The 27,432-nt window shown below is 41.6% G+C and overlaps 1 protein-coding gene across 1 annotated transcript in view; it reads left to right on the forward strand.

Annotated features, from left to right (window-relative positions):
• Positions 1–27,432, forward strand: part of ATAD5 (ATPase family AAA domain containing 5) — a 507,256-nt gene that overhangs the window by 258,694 nt on the left and 221,130 nt on the right. Inside the window, exons 16-17 of the mRNA XM_053721398.1 lie at positions 5,926–6,053; positions 6,300–6,393. Of these exons, the coding sequence (XP_053577373.1) occupies positions 5,926–6,053; positions 6,300–6,393 (222 nt within the window). The remainder of the gene's footprint in view (positions 1–5,925; positions 6,054–6,299; positions 6,394–27,432) is intronic.

Consider the following 27,432-nt stretch of genomic DNA (forward strand, 5'->3'; position numbering starts at 1 on the left):
CTCTCTTTTGCTCTCTCTCCCCCTCTCTTTTGCTCTCTCTTCCCCTCTCTTTTGCTCTCTCTCCCCCTCTCTTTTGCTCTCTCTCCCCCTCTCTTTTGCTCTCTCTCCCCCTCTTTTGCTCTCTCTCCCCCTCTTTTGCTCTCTCTCCCCCTCTCTTTTGCTCTCTCTCCCCCTCTCTTTTGCTCTCTCTCCCCCTCTCTTTTGCTCTCTCTCCCCCTCTCTTTTGCTCTCTCTCCCCCTCTCTTTTGCTCTCTCTCCCCCTCTCTTTTGCTCTCTCTCCCCCTCTCTTTTGCTCTCTCTCCCCCTCTCTTTTGCTCTCTCTCCCCCTCTCTTTTGCTCTCTCTCCCCCTCTCTTTTGCTCTCTCTCCCCCTCTCTTTCATGTAATTGGCAAGAGTCCATGAGCTAGTGACATATGGGATATACAACCCTACCAGGAGGGGAAAAGTTTCCCAAACCTCAAAATGCCTATAAATACACCCCTCACCACACCCACAATTCAGTTTTACAAACTTTGCTTCCTATGGAGGTGGTGAAGTAAGTTTGTGCTAAGATTTCTACGTTGATATGTGCTTCTCAGCATTGTTGAAGCCCGATTCCTCTGAGTACAGCGAATGTCAGAGGGACGTGAAGGGAGTATCACTTATTGAATACGATGATTTCTCTAACGGGGGTCTTTTTCATGGGTTCTCTATCGGTCATAGAGATTCATCTCCTACCTCCCTTTTCAGATCGACGATATACTCTCAATTTACCATTACCTCTACTAATAACTGTTTTAGTACTGGTTTGGCTATCTGCTATATGTGGATGGGTGTCTTTTGGTAAGTATGTTTTCATTACTTAAGACACACTCAGCTATGGTTTGGCACTTTATGCAAATTATATAAAGTTCTAAATATATGTATTGTACTTACATGAACCTGACTCATGGCAAATATATTTCCTTCTGCAGACTGTCAGTTTCATATTTGGGAATATAAACACTTTAAGAAATGTATTTCTTAACTGGGGTTTAGTATTTTTTCAATTTGACTATTTTTTGCAATTGCGGGTGTTAGGCCCGCGGGTGCGTCAAATGTTAGACTTTATTGCATCTTTTTTGGCGCGGAAAAATACGTTTTTGACACAACTTCGTCATTTCCGGCGTCATACGTGACGCCGAGACCTTTCACACGGCGGCGTCATTAGTGACGCAAGTGTGTCATTTACGGCGCCAAAAAAGTTTACGTTACGTTGTGCGTCATTCTTGCCGCCAAATTTTCTTCATTATTTCAATACCCCATTGTTGTTTGCCTCCTGCTTTCTTTTCTATCAAGAGGCCTATGCTTTTGCATTTTTTCCCATTCCTGAAACTGTCATTTAAGGAAATAGATAATTTTGCTTTTTTTTTTTTGAGCAAGATGTCCCAATCCGATCCTGCCTCTGAAGTTTCTGCTGGAACATTGCTGCCTGACATCGGTTCTACCAAAGCTAAGTGCATTTGTTGTAAAATTGTAGAAATTATTCCACCGAATGTCATTTGTAATAGTTGTCATGATAAACTTTTACATGCAGAAAGTGTTTCTATCAGTAATAGTACATTGCCAGTTGCAGTTCCTTCAACTTCTAATGTGCATGATATATCTGTAAATTTTAAAGAATTTGTTTCTGATTCTATTATGAAGGCTTTGTCTGCATTTCCACCTTCTAATAAACGTTAATGGTCTTTTAAAACTTCTCATTTAGCTGATGAAATTTAAAATGACCAACAACATAATAATTCATCCTCTTCTGATGAGGATCTATCTGAAACAGAAGATCCTTCCTCAGATATTGACACTGACAAATCTACTTATTTAAAATAGAGTATATGCGTTCTTTATTAAAAGAAGTGTTAATTACTTTGGATATTGAGGTAACCAGTCCTATTGACGTTCAGTCTAATAAACGTTTAAATGCTGTTGTTTCCCCAGGTGTTTATTCCCATTCCTGAGGCTATTTCTGATATGATTTCTAGGGAATGGAATAAGCCAGGTACTTCCTTTATTCCTTCTTCAAAGTTTAAGAGATTGTGTACTTTACCAGCAAAATCTATAGAGTTTTGGGAAAAGATCCCCAAAGTTGATGGGGCTACTTCTACTCTTGCTAAACGTACCACTATTCCTATGGAAGATAGTACTTCCTTTAGGGATCCTTTAGATAGGAAACTTGAATCTTATCTAAGGAAGGCCTATTTATATTCAGGTCATCTTCTCAGACCTGCTATTTCTCTTAAGTGTAGTCAGTCCACGGGTCATCCATTACTTATGGAATATATCTCTTCCTAACAGGAAGCTGCAAGAGGATCACCCAAGCAGAGCTGCTATATAGCTCCTCCCCTCACATGTCATATTCAGTCATTCTCTTGCAGCCTAACTAAAGATAGGTCGCTGTGAGAGGTCTGTGGTGTTTTTTAACTTAGTTTATTTCTACAATCAAAAGTTTGTTATTTTAAATGGCACCGGAGTGTGCTGTTTGTTCTCAGGCAGCATTAGAAGAAGACTCTGCCTGCGTTTTCTATGATCTTAGCAGACGTAACTAAGATCCACTGGCTGTTCTCATCTGAGGAGTGAGGTAACTTCAGAAAAGGGGAATAGCATGCAGGGCCCCCCTGCAAACGAGGTATGTGCAGTAAATTATTTTTCTGAGGAATGGAATTGACTGAGAAAATACTGCTGATACCAATGTAACGTAAGTTCAGCCTTAAATGCAGTGATAGTGACTGGTATTAGGCTGATGAGTGTGTGTACACTGAATGTATTTTTCTAAGGAATGGAATTGACTCTCAAAATACTGTTAATACTGAAATAATGTATGAGCCTTAACTGCAGTAAAAGTGACTGGTAGCAGGCTTATTAATAACACTTCATAACTTTTCAAATGTATGTTTAAAACGTTTACTGGCATGTTAATCGTTTTTTGTGAGGTACTTGGTGATAAAACTTATTGGGGCATGATTTTTACCACATGGCCATCTTTGTTTTCTGCATAGAAACAGTTTTCTGAGCTTCCCCACTGTTGTAATATGAGTGGGAGGGGCCTATTTTAGCGCTTTTTTGCGCAGTAAAAATTCAGTCACAATCTGTCTACTTCATCCTCCATGATCCAGATCGTCTCTAGAGAGCTCAGGGGTCTTCAAAATTCATTTTGAGGGAGGTAATCAGTCACAGCAGACCTGTGACAGTGTGTTTTGACTGTGAGAAAAACGTTAATTATTAAATTGTTATCCGTTTTTGGGTATTAAGGGGTTAATCATCCATTTGCTGGTGGGTGCAATCCTTTGCTAACTTAATACATTTACTGTAAAAAATTGGTTGCTATAACTATTTTGGTTCATTGTTATTTCAACTGTGACAGCTTTTTGTGCTTCTTAAAGGCACAGTAGCGTTTTTTATATTGCTTGTAAATTTATTTAGAAAAGTATTTCCAAGCTTGCTAGTCTCATTGCTAGTCTGTTTAAACATGTCTGACACAGATGAATCTCTTTGTTCACTATGTTTAAAGGCCAATGTGGAGCCCAATAGAAATTGCATTGATGCTACTTTAAATAAAAGTCAATCTTTACATGTAAAGAAATTATCACCAGACAACGAGGGGGAAGTTATGCCGACTAACTCTCCTCACGTGTCAGTACCTTCGCCTCCCGCTCAGGAGGTGCGTGATTTTGTGGCACCAAGTACATCAGGGAGGCCCTTACAAATCACTTTGCAAGACATGGCTACTGTTAGATCTTGTCCGGATGGCCTCTTGCCATCCATGGACTCTTCCGTTAAGACCAGACCTTCTGTCACAAGGTCCTTTTTTCCATCAGGATCTCAAATCCTTAAATTTAAAGGTATGGAGATTGAACGCTTGATTCTTAGTCAAAGAGGTTTCTCTGACTCTGTGATTAGTACTATGTTACAGGCTCGTAAATCTGTATCTAGAAAGATATATTATCGAGTTTGGAAGACTTACATTTCTTGGTGTCTTTCATCATTTTTCCTGGCATTCTTTTAGAATTCCGAGAATTCTACAGTTTCTTCAGGATGGTTTGGATAAAGGTTTGTCTGCAAGTTCCTTGAAAGGACAAATCTCTGCTCTTTCTGTTCTTTTTCACAGAAAGATTGCTAATCTTCCTGATATTCATTGTTTTGTGCAAGCTTTGGTTCGTATAAAGCCTGTCATTAAGTCAATTTCTCCTCCTTGGAGTTTGAATTTGGTTCTGGGGGCTCTTCAAGCTCCTCCGTTTGAACCTATGCATTCATTGGACATTAAATTACTTTCTTGGAAAGTTTTGTTTCTTTTGGCCATCTCTTCTGCTAGAAGAGTTTCTGAATTATCTGCTCTTTCTTGTGAGTCTCCTTTTCTGATTTTTCATCAGGATAAGGCGGTGTTGCGAACTTCTTTTCAATTTTTACCTAAGGTTGTGAATTCTAACAACATTAGTAGAGAAATTGTGGTTCCTTCATTGTGTCCTAATCCTAAGAATTCTAAGGAGAGATCATTGCATTCTTTGGATGTAGTTAGAGCTTTGAAATATTATGTTGAAGCTACTAAGAATTTCCGAAAGACTTCTAGTCTATTTGTTATCTTTTCCGGTTCTAGGAAAGGTTAGAAGGCCTCTGCCATTTCTTTGGCATCTTGGTTGAAATCTTTGATTCATCATGCTTATGTCGAGTCGGGTAAAACTCCGCCTCAAAGGATTACAGCTCATTCTACTAGGTCAGTTTCTACTTCCTGGGCGTTTAGGAATGAAGCTTCGGTTGATCAGATTTGCAAAGCAGCAACTTGGTCTTCTTTGCATACTTTTACTAAATTCTACCATTTTGATGTGTTTTCTTCTTCTGAAGCTGTTTTTGGTAGAAAAGTACTTCAGGCAGCTGTTTCAGTTTGATTCTTCTGCTTATAATTTCAGTTTTTTTCATTATAAGATTTAAACTTTATTTTTGAGTGTGGATTTTTTCAGCGGAATTGGCTGTCTTTATTTTATCCCTCCCTCTCTAGTGACTCTTGCGTGGAAGATCCACATCTTGGGTAGTCATTATCCCATACGTCACTAGCTCATGGACTCTTGCTAATTACATGAAAGAAAACATAATTTATGTAAGAACTTACCTGATAAATTCATTTCTTTCATATTAGCAAGAGTCCATGAGGCCCACCCTTTTTGTGGTGGCTATGATTTTTTTGTATAAAGCACAATTATTCCAATTCCTTATTTTTTATGCTTTCGCACTTTTTTCTTATCACCCCACTTCTTGGCTATGCGTTAAACTGATTTGTGGGTGTGGTGAGGGGTGTATTTATAGGCATTTTGAGGTTTGGGAAACTTTGCCCCTCCTGGTAGGAATGTATATCCCATACGTCACTAGCTCATGGACTCTTGCTAATATGAAAGAAATGAATTTATCAGGTAAGTTCTTACATAAATTATGTTTTTTCACTACCTGATCTCTCTTTTTTTATTTTCTATATTTTATATGTATATACATGTGTGTGCATTAGAAACACATTTGGGCATGTTTATTTATTAAACCTTTGTTTAATAAATTATTCTTATAAATATAGCCCCAACTAGTAATAAATTGCAGTGGACAAGTAAGAATTTAGGCCTTTTCACAAATATGACATTGAACTGGAATATTACAGAATTTATTTTTATTGCAGTGCTACTGGCTCCTTAAAATCTACAAGACATATATTGGTGTCCCCACTTTTCCCTGCCAACACCAATAGCCCCATAATAGGGTTGGCCAAAAGTCACCAATAACTAAATTTTGTTTTGAACAAATTTGTTCAGCTCTGTTGTACTGAATTTTTACTCTTAACAATTCCTTATATCAGTCTTTTAGTATATTGAGTTTCTGTTTGAGAAAATTGATTTTTTAATAAATGTATAATTTTCTCTGCTATGCTTTTAACAGCTGCTGCTAAAATGAAATCAGATGTAGTTACAGAAAGTAAGAGGAATAAGCTCCCAGTAGCGGAGAGAGGACATGGATCTGAGGAGTCACATCGTAAAACTGCTACATCTCTTATACTTTTTGAAGAGGTATACTCTTTTTGCCAATGCAGACTTTTTTCATATCTGGTTAGTTAGTATTTAATATAAATTATATAAATCTAGGTTATCTTGGTTTTACATGCAGCATTATCCAATCTGTTATGTATCTTATAATTCCTTGCATTAAAATCTATCAGCACTACATTAAATCACAATATTATATATAGAGCTTTTAGATTTTGGTACTAGTCTAAAGCAATATATTTTATATCTCAACTTGTTCTTTACTTGCAGGTAGATGTTATATTTGATGATGATTCTGGATTTTTAGCAGCAATTAAAACTTTTATGACCACTACAAAAAGGCCTGTCATTCTTACTACAAATGGTAAGATATGTCCTTGGGTTCAGACATTAGCTATATCTTATGGAAGTGCTTCAGTTGGGCTGTTTTTATTGATGTGGTAAATTAATCATTAATGCTTCTAAAAATGTTTGGATATTTAAACCGTGTGACTGGGATTAAAAAAACATAATCATATTGGAGGTACACATAGCAAAGTGCCCAATGCTAATTCTGTTGCACTTTGCTAATAATTGAGTGTGCAATGATTTTGAAAACTGAATTCTACTAATGTTTTGGCAAATTTAATCTTATCATTTACTCTATATTGCTGTGTGTGATCCTTGTATCAGTTTTCTATCCTTTAATTGCACCTCGCCCATTTTCTCCCCAATCTGAAAGATTTTTAAATCCTAAAATGCAATAACACTGCCTACTGTAAAGATGAGGAACTCTAGTACATGAGGTATGTAAACTGGTTTGTTTTAATCTAGTTCTCAAGGTTGCAATGGAAACTAAGAAATCTGGAATAAAACCTAATAAATGTCTGCCTCTTGCATATATGATTGACAATGGGGCTAGAAAAGGCATCAGGTGCCACTGGCTTTCCCAATGAATTCTCTAGTCGGTTACCTCTTGCCTTACACATCTCCACTCAGTGTTCGCCTATAAAACTCATGCAGTGTTTTTCTCTTGTAAGGTGTATCCAGTCCACGGGTTCATCCATTACTTGTGGGATATTCTCCTTCCCAACAGGAAGTTGCAAGAGGACACCCACAGCAGAGCTGTCTATATAGCTCCTCCCCTAACCCCCACCTCCAGTCATTCTCTTGCAACTCTCGACAAGATAGGAAGTATCAAGAGATATGTGGTGACTTAGTGTAGTTTTACCTTCAATCAAGAGTTTATTTTGAAACGATACCGGCGTTGTACTGTTTTACTCTCAGGCAGAAATTAGAAGAAGAATTCTGCCTGGAGGTTGATGATCTTAGCAGTTTGTAACTAAGGTCCATTGCTGTTCTCACACATAACTGAAGAGTATGGGAAAACTTCAGTTGGGGGAACGGTCTTCAGATTACCTGCTTTGAAGTATGTTCAGTATTTCTCCAACATTGGTGTGTCCGGTCCACGGCGTCATCCTTACTTGTGGGATATCTCTTCCCCAACAGGAAATGGCAAAGAGTCCCAGCAAAGCTGGCCATATAGTCCATCCTAGGCTCCGCCCACCCCAGTCATTCTCTTTGCCGTTGCACAGGCAACATCTCCACGGAGATGGTTAAGAATTTTTTGGTGTTTAAATGTAGTTTTTATTCTTCTATCAAGTGTTTGTTATTTTAAAATAGTGCTGGTATGTACTATTTACTCTGAAACAGAAAAGGATGAAGATTTCTGTTTGTGAGAGGAAGATGATTTTAGCAGACAGTAACTAAAATCGATTGCTGTTTCCACATAGGACTGTTGAGATGAAGTAACTTCAGTTGGGGGAAGCAGTTAGCAGACTTTTCTGCTTAAGGTATGACTAGCCATATTTCTAACAAGACGATGTAATGCTGGAAGGCTGTCATTTCCCCTCATGGGGACCGGTAAGCCATTTTCTTAGTCAAACAAACAGAATAAAGGGCTTATTATGGGCTAAAAAACTGGTAGACATTTTTATGGGCTAAATCGATTGCTCTATTTGGGCATTTTATTCATATTTATGCTGTCAATTTGCATTTATAAACTTGTGGAACGTTTATTAAACGGCAGGCACTGTGTTAGACACCTTTTCCAGTCAGGGGGCCTTCCTAGTTGTAGACTGAGCCTCATTTTCGCGCCATTACTGTGCAGTTGTTTTTTGAGAGCAGGGCATATGCAGATGCATGTGCGAGGATCTAAAAATTGCTGGAAAAGCTTCTAGAAGGCGTCAATTGGTATCGTATTCCCCTCTGGGCTTGGTTGGGTCTCAGCAAAGACTATAGCTGGGACTGTATAGGGGTTAAATTTATAAACGGCTCCGGTTCCGTTATTTTAAGGGTTAAAGCTCTGAAATTTGGTGTGCAATACTATTAATGCTTTAAGATACTGTGGTGAAATTTTGGTAATTTTTGAACAATTCCTTTTCACATATTCAGTAATAAAGTGTTTTCTGTTTAAAATTTAAAGAGACAGTAACGGTTTTGTTTTAAAACGTTTTTTGTGCTTTGTTGACAAGTTTAAGCCTGTTTAACATGTCTGTACAGTCCCTAAGGTCGAGGGGGCAGTTTCTACTCTAAACAAACGCACTACTATTCCTATCGAAGATAGTTGTGCTTTCAAAGATCCTATGGATAAAAAATTGGAAGGTTTGCTTAAAAAGATTTTTGTACAGCAAGGTTACCTTCTACAACCCATTTCGTGCATTGTTCCTGTCACTACAGCAGCGTGGTTCTGGTTCAAGGAACTAGAAAAGTCGCTCAGTAGAGAGACTCCATATGAGGAGGTTATGGACAGAGTTCACGCACTTAAATTGGCTAACTTTTATTTTAGATGCCGCTTTGCAATTAGCTAGATTAGCGGCGAAAAATTCAGTTTTTGCTATCGTGGCGCGCAGAGCGCTTTGGCTAAAGTCTTGGTCAGTGGATGGGTCATCCAAGACAAAATTGCTTAACACCCCTTTCAAAGGTAAAACTCTATTTGGACCAGAATTGAAAGAGATTATTTCAGACATCACTGGGGGAAAGGGCCACGCCCTTCCACAAGATAGGTCTTTCAAGGCTAAAAATAAGTCTAATTTTCGTTCCTTTCGCAATTTCAGGAACGGACCGGCCTCTAATTCTGCATCATCTAAGCAAGAGGGTAATGCCTCACAACCCAAACCAGCCTGGAAACCGATGCAAGGCTGGAACAAGGGTAAGCAGGCCAAGAAGCCTGCCGCTGCTAACAAAACAGCATGAAGGAGTAGCCCCCGATCCGGGACCGGAACTAGTGGGGGGCAGACTCTCTCTCTTTGCTCAGGCTTGGGCAAGAGATGTTCAGGATCCCTGGGCGCTAGAAATAGTTTCTCAAGGTTATCTCCTGGAATTCAAGGAACTACCCCCAAGGGGAAGGTTCCACATGTCTCACTTATCCTCAAACCAAATAAAGAGACAGGCATTCTTACATTGTGTAGAAGACCTGTTAAAGATGGGAGTGATACACCCAGTTCCAATAAAGGAACAAGGAATGGGATTTTATTCCAATCTGTTCGTAGTTCCCAAAAAAGAGGGAACTTTCAGACCAATTTTGGATTTGAAGATCCTAAACAAATTTCTCAGGGTACCATCGTTCAAGATGGAAACCATTCGAACGATTCTACCCACTATCCAGGAATGTCAATTTATGACTACCGTGGATCTAAAGGATGCGTACCTACATATTCCTATCCACAAAGAACATCATCAGTTCCTAAGGTTTTCTTTTCTGGACAAGCATTACCAGTTTGTGGCCCTCCCATTCGGGTTAGCCACTGCTCCAAGGATTTTCACAAAGGTGCTAGGGTCCCTTCTAGCGGTTCTAAGACCGAGGGGCATTGCAGTAGTACCTTACTTGGACGACATTCTAATGCAAGCGTCGTCCCTGTCAAAAGCAAAGGCTCATACAGACATCTTTCTGGCCTTTCTCAGATCACACGGATGGAAGGTGAACATAGAAAAAAGTTCTCTGTCTCCGTCAACAAGAGTTCCCTTCTTGGGAACAATAATAGATTCCTTAGAAATGAGGATTTTTCTGACAGAGGTCAGAAAATCAAAACTTCTAAGCTCTTGTCAAGCTCTTCATTCTGTTCCTCGTCCTTCCATAGCGCAGTGCATGGAAGTAGTAGGGTTGATGGTTGCAGCAATGGACATAGTTCTTTTGCACGAATTCATCTAAGACCATTACAACTGTGCATGCTCAAACAGTGGAATGGGGATTATACAGACTTGTCTCCAATGATTCAAGTAGATCAGAAGACCAGAGATTCACTCCGTTGGTGGCTGACCCTGGACCATCTGTCCCAGGGAATGAGCTTCGGCAGACCAGAGTGGGTCATTGTCACGACCGACGCCAGTCTAGTGGGCTAGGGCGCGGTCTGGGAATCCCTGAAAGCTCAGGGTCTATGGTCTCGGGAAGAGTCTCTTCTTCCGATAAACATTCTGGAACTGAGAGCGATATTCAATGCTCTCAGGGCTTGGCCTCAACTAGCAAAGGCCAGATTCATAAGGTTCCAATCAGACAACATGACGACCGTTGCGTATATCAATCATCAGGGGGGAACAAGGAGTTCCCTGGCGATGAAAGAAGTGACCAAAATAATTCAATGGGCGGAGGATCACTCCTGCCACCTGTCTGCGATCCACATCCCAGGTGTGGAAAACTGGGAGGCGGATTATCTGAGTCGTCAGACATTCCATCCGGGGGAGTGGGAACTCCACCCGGAGATCTTTGCCCAAATAACCCAATTATGGGGCATTCCAGACATGGATCTGATGGCGTCTCGTCAGAACTTCAAGGTTCCTTGCTACGGGTCCAGATCCAGGGATCCCAAGGCGACTCTAGTAGATGCACTAGTAGCACCTTGGACCTTCAACCTAGCTTATGTATTTCCGCCGTTTCCTCTCATTCCCAGACTGGTAGCCAGGATCAATCAGGAGAGGGCCTCCGTGATCTTGATAGCTCCTGCGTGGCCACGCAGGACTTGGTATGCAGACCTGGTGAATATGTCATCGGTTCCACCATGGAAGCTACCTTTGAGACAGGACCTTCTTGTTCAGGGTCCATTCGAACATCCAAATCTGGTCTCCCTCCAGCTGACGGCTTGGAGATTGAACGCTTGATTCTATTGAAGCGTGGGTTTTCAGATTCTGTGATAGATACTCTGGTTCAGGCCAGAAAACCGGTAACTAGAAAGATTTACCATAAAATATGGAAAAGATATATCTGTTGGTGTGAATCCAAAGGATTCCCATGGAATAAGATAAAAATTCCTAAGATTCTCTCCTTTCTACAAGAAGGTTTGGAGAAAGGATTATCTGCAAGTTCTCTAAAGGGACAGATCTCTGCTTTATCTGTCTTACTACACAAAAGACTGGCAGCTGTGCCAGATGTTCAAGCATTTGTTCAGGCTCTGGTTAGGATCAAGCCTGTTTACAGACCTTTGACTCCTCCCTGGAGTCTAAATCTAGTTCTTTCAGTTCTTCAAGGGGTTCCGTTTGAACCTTTACATGCCATAGATATTAAGTTACTATCTTGGAAAGTTTTGTTTTTGGTTGCAATTTCTTCTGCTAGAAGAGTTTCAGAGTTATCTGCTCTGCAGTGTTCTCCGCCCTATCTGGTGTTCCATGCAGATAAGGTGGTTTTGCGTACTAAGCCTGGTTTTCTTCCAAAGGTTGTTTCTAACAAAAATATTAACCAGGAGATAGTTGTACCTTCTTTATGTCCGAATCCAGTTTCAAAGAAGGAACGTTTGTTACACAATTTGGACGTAGTCCGTGCTCTAAAATTCTATTTAGAGGCTACAAAAGATTTCAGACAAACATCTTCCTTGTTTGTTGTTTATTCTGGTAAAAGGAGAGGTCAAAAAGCGACTTCTACCTCTCTTTCCTTTTGGCTTAAAAGCATCATCCGATTTGCTTATGAGACTGCCGGACGGCAGCCTCCTGAAAGAATCACAGCTCACTCCACTAGGGCTGTGGCTTCCACATGGGCCTTCAAGAACGAGGCTTCTGTTGACCAGATATGTAAGGCAGCGACTTGGTCTTCACTGCACACTTTTGCCAAATTTTACAAATTTGATACTTTTGCTTCTTCGGAGGCTATTTTTGGGAGAAAGGTTTTGCAAGCTGTGGTGCCTTCCGTTTAGGTAACCTGATTTGCTCCCTCCCTTCATCCGTGTCCTAAAGCTTTGGTATTGGTTCCCACAAGTAAGGATGACGCCGTGGACCGGACACACCAATGTTGGAGAAAACAGAATTTATGCTTACCTGATAAATTACTTTCTCCAACGGTGTGTCCGGTCCACGGCCCGCCCTGGTTTTTTAATCAGGTCTGATGAATTATTTTCTCTAACTACAGTCACCACGGTACCATATGGTTTCTCCTATATATATTTCCTCCTGTCCGTCGGTCGAATGACTGGGGTGGGCGGAGCCTAGGAGGGACTATATGGCCAGCTTTGCTGGGACTCTTTGCCATTTCCTGTTGGGGAAGAGATATCCCACAAGTAAGGATGATGCCGTGGACCGGACACACCGTTGGAAAAAGTAATTTATCAGGTAAGCATAAATTCTGTTTTTTATTTCTAGAGAGATGAATAAAAGTTCTAGAAAATGCTGACAGAGCCTTGTGTATTTGAGGTAAGCTAGATGCATTGATTTAACAATGACTGGGATCATGCTTACAAAACAGGGTAATACTCATGTTAATACTCATATTACTTGGTGACAAAACGTTTTTATGTTTCACAAATAAAACTTTTTTTCTCTGAGGGAGATAAGTCTTTACTTGGGGCCTAGTTTTCCACATGGCTAGTTAGATACTCCTACCAGTACATGGTGGGAGGGGCCTATTTTCGCGCTCTAGATGCACAGTTTCCTTCAGACTGAGACATCCAGCTTCCCTAGAGGAGTCCTCTGGCATCTGAGGACTATTATAGAGGGTTTATTTCTTCCCTAAATTGTATTTGAGGGCAGTTAGGAGCCTCAGCACTGCTGTGGCAAGGTGCTTAACTGTCTTTAACCGGTGGTTGACGTTTTTTAAATCCGGTTTGGGGGCTAAGGGGTTAATCATCTTTTTGCAAGTGGGTGCAATGCTGCTTTAGTCCCTTACACACACTGTAAAAATTTCGAAGACTTTACTGTATTTTTACACTGTTTTGCAGTTTAAGTGCTAGTTTTTTTCTCTTAAAGGCACAGTAACGTTTTTGTTTAATTGCTGTTTCACATTTATTAAAGTGTTATCCAAGCTTGCTTGTCTCATTACTAGTCTGTTAAACATGTCTGACATAGAGGAAACTCCTTGTTCAATATGTTTGGAAGCCATTGTGGAACCCCCTCTTAGAATGTGTACCAAATGTACTGAAATTTCTATAAACTATAAAGACCATATTATGGCGCTTAAAGATTTATCTCCAGAGGTTTCTCTTACTGAAAAAAGGGAGATTATGCCATCTAGCTCTCCCCATGTGTCAGAACCTATAACTCCCGCTCAAGTGACGCCAAGTACATCTAGCGCGTCTAATTCTTTTACCTTACAGGACATGGCGGCAGTTATGAGTGCTACCCTCTCAGAGGTACAGTATTGTCCAAACTGCCAGGGTTACAAGGAAAGCGAAACAGCTCTGGGGCTAGAACAAATACAGAGCTTTCTGACGCTTTAATACCTGTGTCCGATATACCCTCACAATACTCAGAGGCAGGAGAGCTTCTATCTGTGGGTGACATTTCAGATTCAGGGAAGGCGCTTCAGTCTGACTCTTAAATGACAGCGTTTAAATTTAAGCTCGTACACCTCCGCTTATTGCTTAGGGAGGTTTTAGCGACTCTGGATGACTGTGAACCCATTGTAGTTCCAGAAAAATTGTGTAAGATGGACAAATACTTTGCAGTGACTGTTTACACTGATGTTTTTCCAGTCCCTAAGAGGTTTTCGGAAATTATTACTAAGGAATGGGATAGACCAGGTGTGCCGTTCTCTCCCCCTCCTGCTTTTAAAAAGATGTTTCCCATAGATGCCACCATACGGGACTCATGGCAGACGGTCCCTAAGGTGGAGGGAGCAGTCTCTACCCTAGCTAAGCGTACAACTATCCCCGTCGAGGACAGTTGTGCTTTCCTAGATCCTATGGATAAAAAATTGGAGGGTCTCCTTAAGAAAATTTTTATACATCAAGGTTTTATTCTCCAGCCTCTTGCATGCATTGCCCCAGTTACTGCTGCAGCGGCTTATTGTTTCAAGTCTCTTGAGGAGGCTCTACAGGTGGAGACTCCGTTAGATGATATTTTAGACAGGATTAAAGCTCTTAAGTTAGCTAATTCCTTTTTCTTTCATGTAATTAGCAAGAGTCCATGAGCTAGTGACGTATGGGATATACATTCCTACCAGGAGGGGCAAAGTTTCCCAAACCTCAAAATGCCTATAAATACACCCCTCACCACACCCACAAATCAGTTTTACAAACTTTGCCTCCTATGGAGGTGGTGAAGTAAGTTTGTGCTAGATTCTACGTTGATATGCGCTCCGCAGCAGGTTGGAGCCCGGTTTTCCTCTCAGCGTGCAGTGAATGTCAGAGGGATGTGAGGAGAGTATTGCCTGTTTGAATTCAATGATCTCCTTCTACGGGGTCTATTTCATAGGTTCTCTGTTATCGGTCGTAGAGATTCATCTCTTACCTCCCTTTTCAGATCGACGATATACTCTTATATATATACCATTACCTCTGCTGATTTTCGTTTCAGTACTGGTTTGGCTTTCTACAAACATGTAGATGAGTGTCCTGGGGTAAGTAAGTCTTATTTTCTGTGACACTCTAAGCTATGGTTGGGCACTTTTTTAATAAAGTTCTAAATATATGTATTCAAACATTTATTTGCCTTGACTCAGGATGTTCAACATTCCTTATTTTCAGACAGTCAGTTTCATATTTGGGATAATGCATTTGAATCAATCATTTTTCTCACCTTAAAAAATTTGACTTTTTTTCCCTGTGGGCTGTTAGGCTCGCGGGGGCTGAAAATGCTTCATTTTATTGCGTCATTCTTGGCGCAGACTTTTTTGGCGCAAAAAATCTTTTCTGTTTCCGGCGTCATACGTGTCACCGGAAGTTACGTCATTTTTTGACGTTCTTTTGCGCCAAAAATGTTGGCGTTCCGGATGTGGCGTCATTTTTGGCGCCAAAAGCATTTAGGCACCAAATAATGTGGGCGTCTTATTTGGCGCTAAAAAAATATGGGCGTCGCTTTTGTCTCCACATTATTTAAGTCTCATTTTTCATTGCTTCTGGTTGCTAGAAGCTTGTTCCTTGGCATTTTTTCCCATTCCTGAAACTGTCATTTAAGGAATTTGATCAATTTTGCTTTATATGTTGTTTTTTCTCTTACATATTGCAAGATGTCTCACGTTGCATCTGAGTCAGAAGATACTTCAGGAAAATCGCTGTCTGGTGCTGGAACTACCAAAGCTAAGTGTATCTGCTGTAAACTTTTGGTAGCTGTTCCTCCAGCTGTTGTTTGTATTAATTGTCATGACAAACTTGTTAATGCAGATAATATTTCCTTTAGTAAAGTACCATTACCTGTTGCAGTTCCATCAACATCTAATGTTCAGAGTGTTCCTGATAACATAAGAGATTTTGTTTCTGAATCCATCAAGAAGGCTATGTCTGTTATACTTCCTTCTAGTAAACATAAAAAATCTTTTAAAACTTCTCTTTATACAGATGAATTTTTAAATGAACATCATCATTCTGATTCTAATGACTCTTCTGGTTCAGAGGATTCTGTCTCAGAGGTTGATGCTGATAAATCTTCATATTTATTTAAAATGGAATTTATTCGTTCTTTACTTAAAGAAGTACTAATTGCTTTAGAAATTGAGGATTCTGGTCCTCTTGATACTAAATCTAAACGTTTAGATAAGGTCTTTAAATCTCCTGTGGTTATTCCAGAAGTTTTTCCTGTTCCTGGTGCTATTTCTGAAGTAATTTCCAGAAAGTGGAATAATTTGGGTAATTCATTTACTCCTTCTAAACGTTTTAAGCAATTATATCCTGTGCCATCTGACAGATTAGAATTTTGGGACAAAATCCCTAAAGTTGATGGGGCTATTTCTACCCTTGCTAAACGTACTACTATTCCTACGGCAGATGGTACTTCGTTTAAGGATCCTTTAGATAGGAAAATTGAATCCTTTCTAAGAAAAGCTTATCTGTGTTCAGGTAATCTTCTTAGACCTGCTATATTATTGGCTGATGTTGCTGCAGCTTCAACTTTTTGGTTGGAAACTTTAGCGCAACAAGTAACAGATCATGATTCTCATAATATTATTATTCTTCTTCAACATGCTAATAATTTTATCTGTGATGCCATTTTTGATATTATCAGAGTTGATGTCAGGTTTATGTCTCTAGCTATTTTAGCTAGAAGAGCTTTATGGCTTAAAACTTGGAATGCTGATATGTCTTCTAAATCAACTCTACTTTCCCTTTCTTTCCAGGGTAACAAATTATTTGGTTCTCATTTGGATTCTATTATCTCAACTGTTACTGGTGGGAAAGGAACTTTTTTACCACAGGATAAAAAATCTAAGGGTAAAAACAGGGCTAATAATCGTTTTCGTTCCTTTCGTTTCAACAAAGAACAAAAGCCTGATCCTTCATCCTCAGGAGCAGTTTCAGTTTGGAAACCATCTCCAGTCTGGAATAAATCCAAGCCTTCTAGAAAAGCAAAGCCAGCTTCTAAGTCCACATGAAGGTGCGGCCCTCATTCCAGCTCAGCTGGTAGGGGGCAGGTTACGTTTTTTCAAAGAAATTTGGATCAATTCTGTTCACAATCTTTGGATTCAGAACATCGTTTCAGAAAGGTACAGAATTGGTTTCAAGATAAGACCTCCTGCAAAGAGATTTTTTCTTTCCCGTGTCCCAGTAAATCCAGTGAAAGCTCAAGCATTTCTGAAATGTGTTTCAGATCTAGAGTTGGCTGGAGTAATTATGCCAGTTCCAGTTCTGGAACAGGGGCTGGGGTTTTATTCGAATCTCTTCATTGTACCAAAGAAGGAGAATTCCTTCAGACCAGTTCTGGATCTAAAAATATTGAATCGTTATGTAAGGATACCAACATTCAAAATGGTAACTGTAAGGACTATCTTGCCTTTTGTTCAGCAAGGGCATTATATGTCCACAATAGATTTACAGGATGCATATCTGCATATTCCGATTCATCCAGATCACTATCAGTTCCTGAGATTCTCTTTCCTGGACAAGCATTACCAATTTGTGGCTCTGCCGTTTGGCCTAGCTACAGCTCCAAGAATTTTTACAAAGGTTCTCGGTGCCCTTCTGTCTGTAATCAGAGAACAGTGTATTGTGGTATTTCCTTATTTGGACGATATCTTGGTACTTGCTCAGTCTTGGATGTTGTTAGAGCTTTGAAATATTATGTTGAAGCTACTAAATCTTTCCGAAAGACTTCTAGTCTATTTGTTATCTTTTCCGGTTCTAGAAAAGGCCAGAAAGCTTCTGCCATTTCTTTGGCATCTTGGTTGAAATCTTTAATTCATCATGCCTATGTCGAGTCGGGTAAAACTCCGCCTCAAAGGATTACAGCTCATTCTACTAGGTCAGTTTCTACTTCCTGGGCGTTTAGGAATGAAGCTTCGGTTGATCAGATTTGCAAAGCAGCAACTTGGTCCTCTTTGCATACTTTTACTAAATTCTACCATTTTGATGTGTTTTCTTCTTCTGAAGCAGTTTTTGGTAGAAATGTACTTCAGGCAGCGGTTTCAGTTTGAATCTTCTGCTTATGTTTTCATTAAACTTTATTTTGGGTGTGGATTATTTTCAGCAGGAATTGGCTGTCTTTATTTTATCCCTCCCTCTCTAGTGACTCTTGCGTGGAAAGATCCACATCTTGGGTAGTCATTATCCCATACGTCACTAGCTCATGGACTCTTGCTAATTACATGAAAGAAAACATAATTTATGTAAGAACTTACCTGATAAATTCATTTCTTTCATATTAGCAAGAGTCCATGAGGCCCACCCTTTTTGTGGTGGTTATGATTTTTTTGTATAAAGCACAATTATTCCAATTCCTTATTTTATATGCTTTCGCACTTTTTTCTTATCACCCCACTTCTTGGCTATTCGTTAAACTGATTTGTGGGTGTGGTGAGGGGTGTATTTATAGGCATTTTGAGGTTTGGGAAACTTTGCCCCTCCTGGTAGGAATGTATATCCCATACGTCACTAGCTCATGGACTCTTGCTAATATGAAAGAAATGAATTTATCAGGTAAGTTCTTACATAAATTATGTTATCTCTGACGCCGTTTTTCATTTAACCAAGCTAACGGCTAAGAATTCAGGTTTTGCCATTCTGGCGCGTAGGGCGCTATGACTTAAGTCCTGGTCAGCAGACGTTATTTCAAAGTCAAAGCTTCTTAACATCCCCTTCAAGGGACAGACCCTATTCGGGCCTGGTCTGAAGGAGATCATTTCTGATATTACTGGAGGAAAAGGTCACGCCCTTCCTCAGGATAGGTCCAATAAGTTAAGGACCAAACAGAATAATTTTCGTTCCTTTCGAAACTTCAAGAGTGGCGCAGCTTCAGCTTCCTCTAATGCAAAACAAGAGGGAAATTTCGCCCAGTCCAAACCAGTCTGGAGACCTAACCAGGCTTGGAACAAGGGGAAGCAGGCCAAAAAACCTGCTGCTGCCTCTAAGACAGCATGAAGGAGTAGCCCCCGATCCGGGACCGGATCTAGTGGGGGCAGACTTTCTCTCTTCTCTCAGTCTTGGACAAGAGACGTCCAGGATCCCTGGGCACTAGAGATTGTTTCCCAGAGATATCTCCTGGAATTCAAAGGTTCATCTCCAAAGGGGAGATTTCACCTCTCACAACTATCTGCAAACCAGATAAAGAGAGAGGCATTCTTACGTTGCGTTCAAGACCTACTGGTTATGGGAGTGATACACCCAGTTCCAAGGGAGGAACAGGGGCAGGGTTTCTATTCAAACCTGTTTATAGTTCCCAAAAAAGAGGGAACGTTCAGACCAATCTTAGATCTCAAGATCCTAAACACATTTCTCAGGGTCCCATCTTCAAGATGGAGACAATCCGAACCATCCTCCCTATGATCCAGGAGGGTCAATATATGACTACCGTGGACTTAAAGGATTCTTATCTCCACATTCCGATTCACAGAGATCATTATCGGTTCCTCAGGTTCGCCTTCCTAGACAGGCATTCCCAGTTTGTGGTTCTTCCCTTCGGATTAGTCACAGCGCCAAGAATCTTTACGAAGGTTCTAGGGTCTCTACTGGTGGTTCTAAGGCCGCGGGGCATAGCGGTGGTTCCTTACCTAGACGACATCCTAATCCAGGCGTCAACTTTTCAAATCGCCAAGTCCCATACGGACATTGTTCTGGCCTTTCTGAGGTCTCACGGGTGGAAGGTGAACAGAGAAAATAGTTCACTCTCCCCTCTCACAAGAGTTTCAGGATATCAAAGCTTCTAACTTCTTGCCGTGCTCTTCATTCCACTTCTCGGCCGTCAGTGGCTCAGTGTATGGAAATGATCGGCCTGATGGTAGCGGCAGTGGAGACAGTTCCGTTTGCCCGCCTTCATCTCAGACCACTGCAACTTTGCATACTCAATCAGTGGGATGGGGACTACACAGATTTGTCTCCTCTTTTAAATCTGGATCAAGAGACCAGGGATTCTCTTCTCTTTGGTGGTTATCTCTGGTCCATCTGTCCAGGGGAATGAGTTTCCTCAGGCCAGAATGGACTATAGTGACGACAGATGCCAGCCTTCTGGGCTGGGGCGCTGTCTGGAATTCCCTGAAGGCTCAGGGTTCGTGGACTCAGGAGGAGGCCCTCCTCCCGATAAACATTCTGGAGCTAAGAGCAATATTCAATGCTCTTCAGGCTTGGCCTCAACTAGCTGTGGTCAGATTCATCAGATTTCAGTCGGACAACATCACGACTGTAGCCTATATCAACCATCAGGGGGGAACAAGGAGTCCCCTGGCAATGATGGAGGTTTCCAAGATAATTCTTTGGGCAGAGGTTCACTCTTGCCATCTTTCAGCTATCCATATCCCAGGAGTAAAGAACTGGGAGGCGGATTTTCTAAGTCGGCAGACTTTTCATCCGGGGGAGTGGGAGCTGATTCAACTGTGGGGCAAACCAGAACTGGATCTGATGGCGTCTCGTCAGAACCCCAAGCTTCCTCGTTACGGGTCCAGGTCAAGGGATCCCCAGGCAACTAGCAGTGCCCTGTTCCTTCAGACTGGCTTATGTGTTTCCACCATTTCCTCTCCTCCCTCGTCTGATTGCCAAGATCAAGCAGGAGAGAGCTTCAGTGATTTTGATAGCACCTGCGTGGCCACACAGGACCTGGTATGCAGATCTGGTGGACATGTCATCCTTTCCACCATGGACTCTGCTGCTGAGGCGGGACCTTCTACTCCAAGGTCCATTCAAACATCCAAATCTAATTTCTCTGCGGCTGACTGCTTGGAGATTGAACGCTTGATTTTATCAAAACGTGGTTTCTCCGAGTCGGTCATTGATAACTTGATAGAGGCTCGAAAGTCTGTCACCAGGAAAATCTATCATAAGATATGGTGTAAATATCTTCATTGGTGTGAATCCAGGGGTTACTCGTGGAGTAAGGTCAGGATTCCTAGGATATTATCTTTTTCTCCAAGAAGGATTGGAAAAGGGATTATCGGCTAGTTCCTTAAAGGGACAGATTACTGTTTTGTCTATTCTTTTGCAGGGCAAACGTTTTGTGAACTGGGAGTGCTGTTAACGGTTTTTGGTCAACTTTATTGAGGGTACACTTGGCTTATTTTTTGGGTCTCAGAACCCACATGGCTAGTTTAAAACCGCTCTGGTGCGGTTCTTTGAGGCTTTAAAGACATAGAGTGAGTTAGTTGGGGCCTATTTTCGCGCCTTAGATGCGCAGTTGTATTCTCTTAGCAAGCAGCAAGCTCTAACTCCTGAAGGCCCTTGTGGAAGTTTTGGGCCAAATCGAAGCTTTAAACCCATTTTTACAATCCCTGATGGCAGGTAGGCGCCACAGCAGGGCTGTGGCAAGGTGCTGGGGGTGTTTGTTCCGGATTTAGGCCTTATTTTCAATCCGGTTTGCACAATAAAGGGTTAAATGTTTCATTTTCTTGTGGGGCAAACTTAACTACACAAATTGAGTCTGCTATCAAAAATTTGAAAAGTTTGGGGTATTTTAAAGCTGTTTTGCAGAACGTGTATGCTTTTTTTTCTCTTAAAGGCGCAGTACAGTTTTTTAAGATTGTTTTTTCACTAAATAAGGTGTTTTCAAGCTTGTTTGTAGTCATTACTAGCCTGTTCAACATGTCTGACATTGAGGAAAGTCAATGTTCAATATGTTTAAAAGCCATTGTGGAACCCCCACTTTGTGTCCCTCATGCACTGAAAGGTCCATAAATTGCAAAGAACATATTTTAGCTACTAAAAGTATGTCACAGGATGATTCTCAGTCAGAAGGGAATCAGGTTATGCCATTCTCCCCAAGTGTCACAACCATTAACGCCCGCACAAGCGACGCCAATTACTTCTAGTGCGTCTAATTCTTTCACCCTGCAAGATATGGCCGCAGTTATGAATACTACCCTCACAGAGGTTTTATCTAAGCTGCCTGGGTTACAGGGGAAGCGCAGTAGGTCTGGTGTGAGAACAAATGCTGAGCCCTCGGAAGCTTTATTAGCCATATCCGATGTACCCTCACAATGTTCTGAGTTGGGGGTGAGGGATTTGCTGTCTGAGGGAGAGATTTCTGATTCAGGAAAGATGTTCCCTCAGATAGACTCAGATATGACGGCTTTTAAATTTAAACTAGAACACCTCCGCTTGTTGCTCAGGGAGGTTTTAGCGACTCTGGATGATTGTGACCCTATTGTAGTTCCAGAGAAATTGTGTAAAATGGACAGATTTCTAGAGATTCCTGCCTACACTGATGTTTTTCCGGTCCCTAAGAGGATTTTGGACATTGTTACTAAGGAGTGGGATATGCCAGGTATTCCGTTCGCTCCCCCTCCTACTTTTAAGAAAATGTTTCCCATATCAGACACCATGCGGGACTCGTGGCAGACGGTCCCTAAGGTGGAGGGAGCTATTTGTACCCTGGCTAAGCGTACAACTATACCTATTGAGGACAGTTGTGCTTTCAAAGATCCTATGGATAAAAAATTAGAGGGTCTCCTAAAGAAAATATTTGTTCATCAGGGTTTTCTTCTCTAACCTATAGCGTGCATTGTTCCTGTAACTACTGCAGCTGCTTTTTGGTTTGAGGCTCTGGAGGAGGCTCTTCAGGTTGAGACCCCATTAGATGATATTATGGATAGAATTAGGGCTCTCAAGCTAGCTAATTCTTTCATTACAGATGCCGCTTTTCAATTGGCTAAGTTAGCGGCGAAGAATTCAGGTTTTGCCATTTTAGCGCGTAGAGCGTTATGGCTTAAGTCCTGGTCTGCTGATGTGTCATCAAAAGCTAAGCTTTTATCCATCCCTTTCAAGGGTAAGACCCTATTCGGGCCTGAAAAAGATCATTTCAGACATCACTGAAGGGAAAGGCCATGCCCTTCCTCAGGATAAGACGAATAAGATGAGGACCAAACAAAATAATTTTCGTTCTTTTCGAAACTTCAAGGGTGGTCCCTCTACATCTTCTCCTGCCGTAAAACAAGAGGGGAATTTTGCTCAATCCAAATCTGGAGACCTATCCAGACCTGGAACAAGGGTAAACAGGCCAAGAAGCCCGCTGCTGCCACCAAGACAGCATGAAGGGGTAGTCCCCGATCCAGGACCGGATCTAGTAGGGGGCAGACTTTCTCTCTTCGCTCAGGCAAGAGACGTTCAGGACTCCTGGGGTTTAGAAATAGTAACCCAGGGGTATCTTCTAGATTTCAAAGATTCTCCCCCAAGGGGGAGATTCCATCTTTCTCAATTGTCTGTAAACCAGTCAAGAAGAGAGGCGTTCTTACGCTGTGTAGAAGACCTATATACCATGGGAGTGATCTGCCCAGTTCCGAAAACAGATCAGGGGCAAGGGTTCTACTCCAATCTGTTTGTGGTTCCCAAAAAAGAGGGAACCTTCAGACCAATTTTGGATCTCAAGATCCTAAACAAATCCTTCAAGATGGAGACCATTCGGACTATTTTGCCAATGATCCAGGAGGGTCAATATATGACCACCGTGGACTTAAAGGATGCGTTTCTATACATTCCTAACCACAATGATCATCTCCAGTTCCTCAGGTTCGCCTTTCTGGACAAGCATTACCATTTTGTGGCTCTTCCCTTCGGGTTGGCCACAGCTCCCAGAATTTTCACAAAGGTGCTAGGGTCCCTTCTGGCAGTTCTAAGGCCGCGGGGCATAGCTGTGGCGCCTTATCTGGACGATATCTTAATCCAGGCGTCAACTTTCCAACTAGCCAAGTCTCACACGGACGTGGTGGCTTTTCTAAAATCTCACGGGTGGAAGGTGAACGTACAAAAGAGTTCACTTATCCCTCTCACAAGAGTTCCTTTCCTGGGAACTCTTATAGATTTGGTGGATATGAAACTTTTTCTGACGAAGGTCAGGAAATCAAAAATTTTATCCATCTGCCGAACTCTTCATTCCATTCCTCGCCCGTCAGTGGCTCAGTGTATGGAGGTAATCGGCTTAATGGTAGCGGCAATGGACATAGTTCCGTTTGCTCGCTTGCATCTCAGACCACTGCAACTTTGCATGCTCAAACAGTGGAATGGGGATTATGCAGATTTATCTCCTCAGATACATCTGGACCAAGAGACCAGAGACTCTCTTCTTTGGTGGTTGTCACAGGATCATCTGTCCAAGGGAATGTTTTTCCGCAGGCCAGCGTGGGTCATAGTGACGACAGACGCCAGCCTATTGGGCTGGGGTGCAGTCTGGAATTCCCTGAAACCACAGGGATTGTGGACTCAGGAGAAGGCTCTCCTCCCGATAAATATTCTAGAAATGAGTGATATTCAACGCGCTTCAGGATTCCAGTCGGACAATATCACGACTGTAGCATATATCAATCATCAGGGGGGAACAAAGAGTTCTCTAGCGATGATAGAGGTTACCAAAATAATTCAATGGGCAGAGACTCGCTCTTGCCATCTATCAGCAATCTATATCCCAGGAGTGGAGAACTGGGAAGTGGATTTTCTAAGTAGTCAGACTTTTCATCCGGGGGAGTGGGAACTCCATCCGGAGGTGTTTGCTTAATTGATTCAGCAATGGGGCACACCAGAATTGGATCTGATGGCGTCTCGTCAGAATGCCAAACTCCCCCAATACGGGTCCAGGTCAAGGGATCCTCAGGCAGTACTGATAGATGCTCTAGCAGTACCCTGGTCGTTCAACCTGGCTTATGTGTTTCAACCATTTCTTCTCCCTCCTCGTTTGATTGCCAGAATTAAACAGGAGAGAGCTTCGGTGATTTTGATAGCACCTACGTGGCCACGCAGGACTTGATATGCAGACCTGGTGGACATGTCTTCTCTTCCACCATGGACTCTGCCACTGAGACAGGACCTTCTGATTCAAGGTCCGTTCCAGCATCCAAATCTAGTTTCTCTGCGACAGACTGCTTGGAGATTGAACGCTTGATTTTATCCAAGCGGGGGTTCTCTGAGTCGGTCATAAATACCTTGATTCAGGCTCGAAAGCCTGTCAGCAGGAAAATTTATCATAGGATATGGCGTAAATATCTTTATTGGTGCGAATCCAAAGGCTACTCGTGGAGTAAGTTCAGGATTCCTAGGATTTTGTCCTTTCTCCAAGAAGGGTTGGAGAAGGGGCTATCAGCTAGTTCCTTAAAGGGACAGATATCTGCTTTATCAATTCTACTGCACAAACGTCTGGCAGATGTTCCAGACGTTCAGTCGTTCTGTCAGGCTTTAGTTAGAATCAAGCCTGTGTTTAAACCTGTTGCTCCGCCATGGATTTTGAATTTAGTTCTTAAGGTTCTTCAAGGGGTTCCGTTTGAACCTATGCATTCCATAGATATTAAGCTTCTATCTTGTACAGTTCTGTTTTTAGTTGCTATCTCTTCGGTTCAAAGAGTTTCTTAACTATCTGCATTGCAATGCGACTCGCCTTATCTTGTTTTCCATGCTGATAAGGTGATTTTGCGTACCAAACCTGGATTCCTTCCTAAGGTTGTTACTAATAAGACTATTAATCAGGAAATTGTTGTTCCTTCTCTGTGTCCTAATCCTTCCTCCAAGAAGGAGTGTCTATTGCACAACTTGGACGTGGTTCGTGCTTTAAGGTTTTACTTGCAAGCGACCAAAGATTTCCGTCAAACATCTTCTTTGTTGTCTATTCTGGACAACGTAGAGGTCAAAAAGCTACGGCTACCTCTCTTGCCTTTTGGCTGAAAAGCATCATCCGTTTGGCATACGAGACTGCTGGACAGCAGCCTCCTGACAGAATTACAGCTCACTCTACTAGAGCGGTGGCTTCCTTATGGGCTTTTAAAAATGATGCTTCTGTTGAACAGATTTGTAAGGCTGCGACTTGGTCTTCGCTTCATACCTTTTCCAAATTTTACAAATTTGATACCTTTGCTTCTTCGGAGGCTATTTTGGGAGAAAAGTTCTTCAAGCAGTGGTGCCTTCTGTTTAACCATCTGTCTTGTCCCTCCCGTTCATCCGTGTCCTGTAGCTTTGGTATTGTATTCCACAAGTAAAGGATGAATCCGTGGACTCGTCTTACCTTTATAGAAGAAATGTAAATTTATGCTTACCTGATAAATTAATTTCTTCTATGATAAGACGAGTCCACGGCCCGCCTTGTCATTTTAAGACAGATTATATTTTTTTGATTTACACTTCAGTCACCTCTGCACCTTGTAGTTTCTCCTTTTCCTTCCTGTACCTTCTGTCGAATGACTGGGGGTGGAGCTAAGGGAGGAGCTATATAGACAGCTCTTCTGTGGTGCTCTTTGACACTTCCCGTTAGCAGAAGGATAATATCCCACAAGTAAAGGATGAATCCGTGGACTCGTCTTACCATAGAAGAAATTAATTTATCAGGTAAGCATAAATTTACTTTTCTCCAACATAGGTGTGTCCGGTCCACGGCGTCATCCTTACTTGTGGGATATTCTCTTCCCCAACAGGAAATGGCAAAGAGCCCAGCAAAGCTGGTCACATGATCCCTCCTAGGCTCCGCCTACCCCAGTCATTCTCTTTGCCGTTGTACAGGCAACATCTCCACGGAGATGGCTTAGAGTTTTTTAGTGTTTAACTGTAGTTTTTATTATTCAATCAAGAGTTTGTTATTTTAAAATAGTGCTGGTATGTACTATTTACTCAGAAACAGAAAAGAGATGAAGATTTCTGTTTGTATGAGGAAAATGATTTTAGCACCGTAACTAAAATCCATGGCTGTTCCACACAGGACTGTTGAGAGCAATTAACTTCAGTTGGGGGAACAGTGTGCAGTCTCTTGCTGCTTGAGGTATGACACATTCTAACAAGACGATGTAATGCTGGAAGCTGTCATTTTTTCCCTATGGGATCCGGTAAGCCATGTTTATACGATGGTAAATAAGGGCTTCACAAGGGCTTATTAAGATTGTAGACTTTTCTGGGCTAAATCGATTCAGTTTTAAAACATATTTAGCTTTGAGGAATCATTTTATCTGGGTTTATTGATATTATAATATCGGCAGGCACTGTATTAGACACCTTATTTCTCTGGGGCTTTCCCAAAGCATAAGCAGAGCCTCATTTTCGCGCCGGTGTGGCGCACTTGTTTTTGAGAGGCATGGCATGCAGTCGCATGTGAGAGGAGCTCTGATACTTAGAAAAGACTTTCTGAAGGCGTCATTTGGTATCGTATTCCCCTTTGGGCTTGGTTGGGTCTCAGCAAAGCAGATACCAGGGACTGTAAAGGGGTTAAAGTGTTAAAACGGCTCCGGTTCCGTTATTTTAAGGGTTAAAGCTTCCAAATTTGGTGTGCAATACTTTTAAGGCTTTAAGACACTGTGGTGAAAATTTGGTGAATTTTGTACAATTCCTTCATGTTTTTTCGCAATTGCAGTAATAAAGTGTGTTCAGTTTAAAATTTAAAGTGACAGTAACGGTTTTATTTTAAAACGTTTTTTGTACTTTATTATCAAGTTTATGCCTGTTTAACATGTCTGAACTACCAGATAGACTGTGTTCTGAATGTGGGGAAGCCAGAATTCCTGCTCATTTAAATAAATGTGATTTATGTGATAATGACAATGATGCCCAAGATGATTCCTCAAGTGAGGGGAGTAAGCATGGTACTGCATCATTCCCTCCTTCGTCTACACGAGTTTTGCCCACTCAGGAGGCCC

This window comes from Bombina bombina, chromosome 1, assembly GCF_027579735.1.
Source record: "Bombina bombina isolate aBomBom1 chromosome 1, aBomBom1.pri, whole genome shotgun sequence".
In the NCBI taxonomy this organism is placed as follows: domain Eukaryota; kingdom Metazoa; phylum Chordata; class Amphibia; order Anura; family Bombinatoridae; genus Bombina; species Bombina bombina.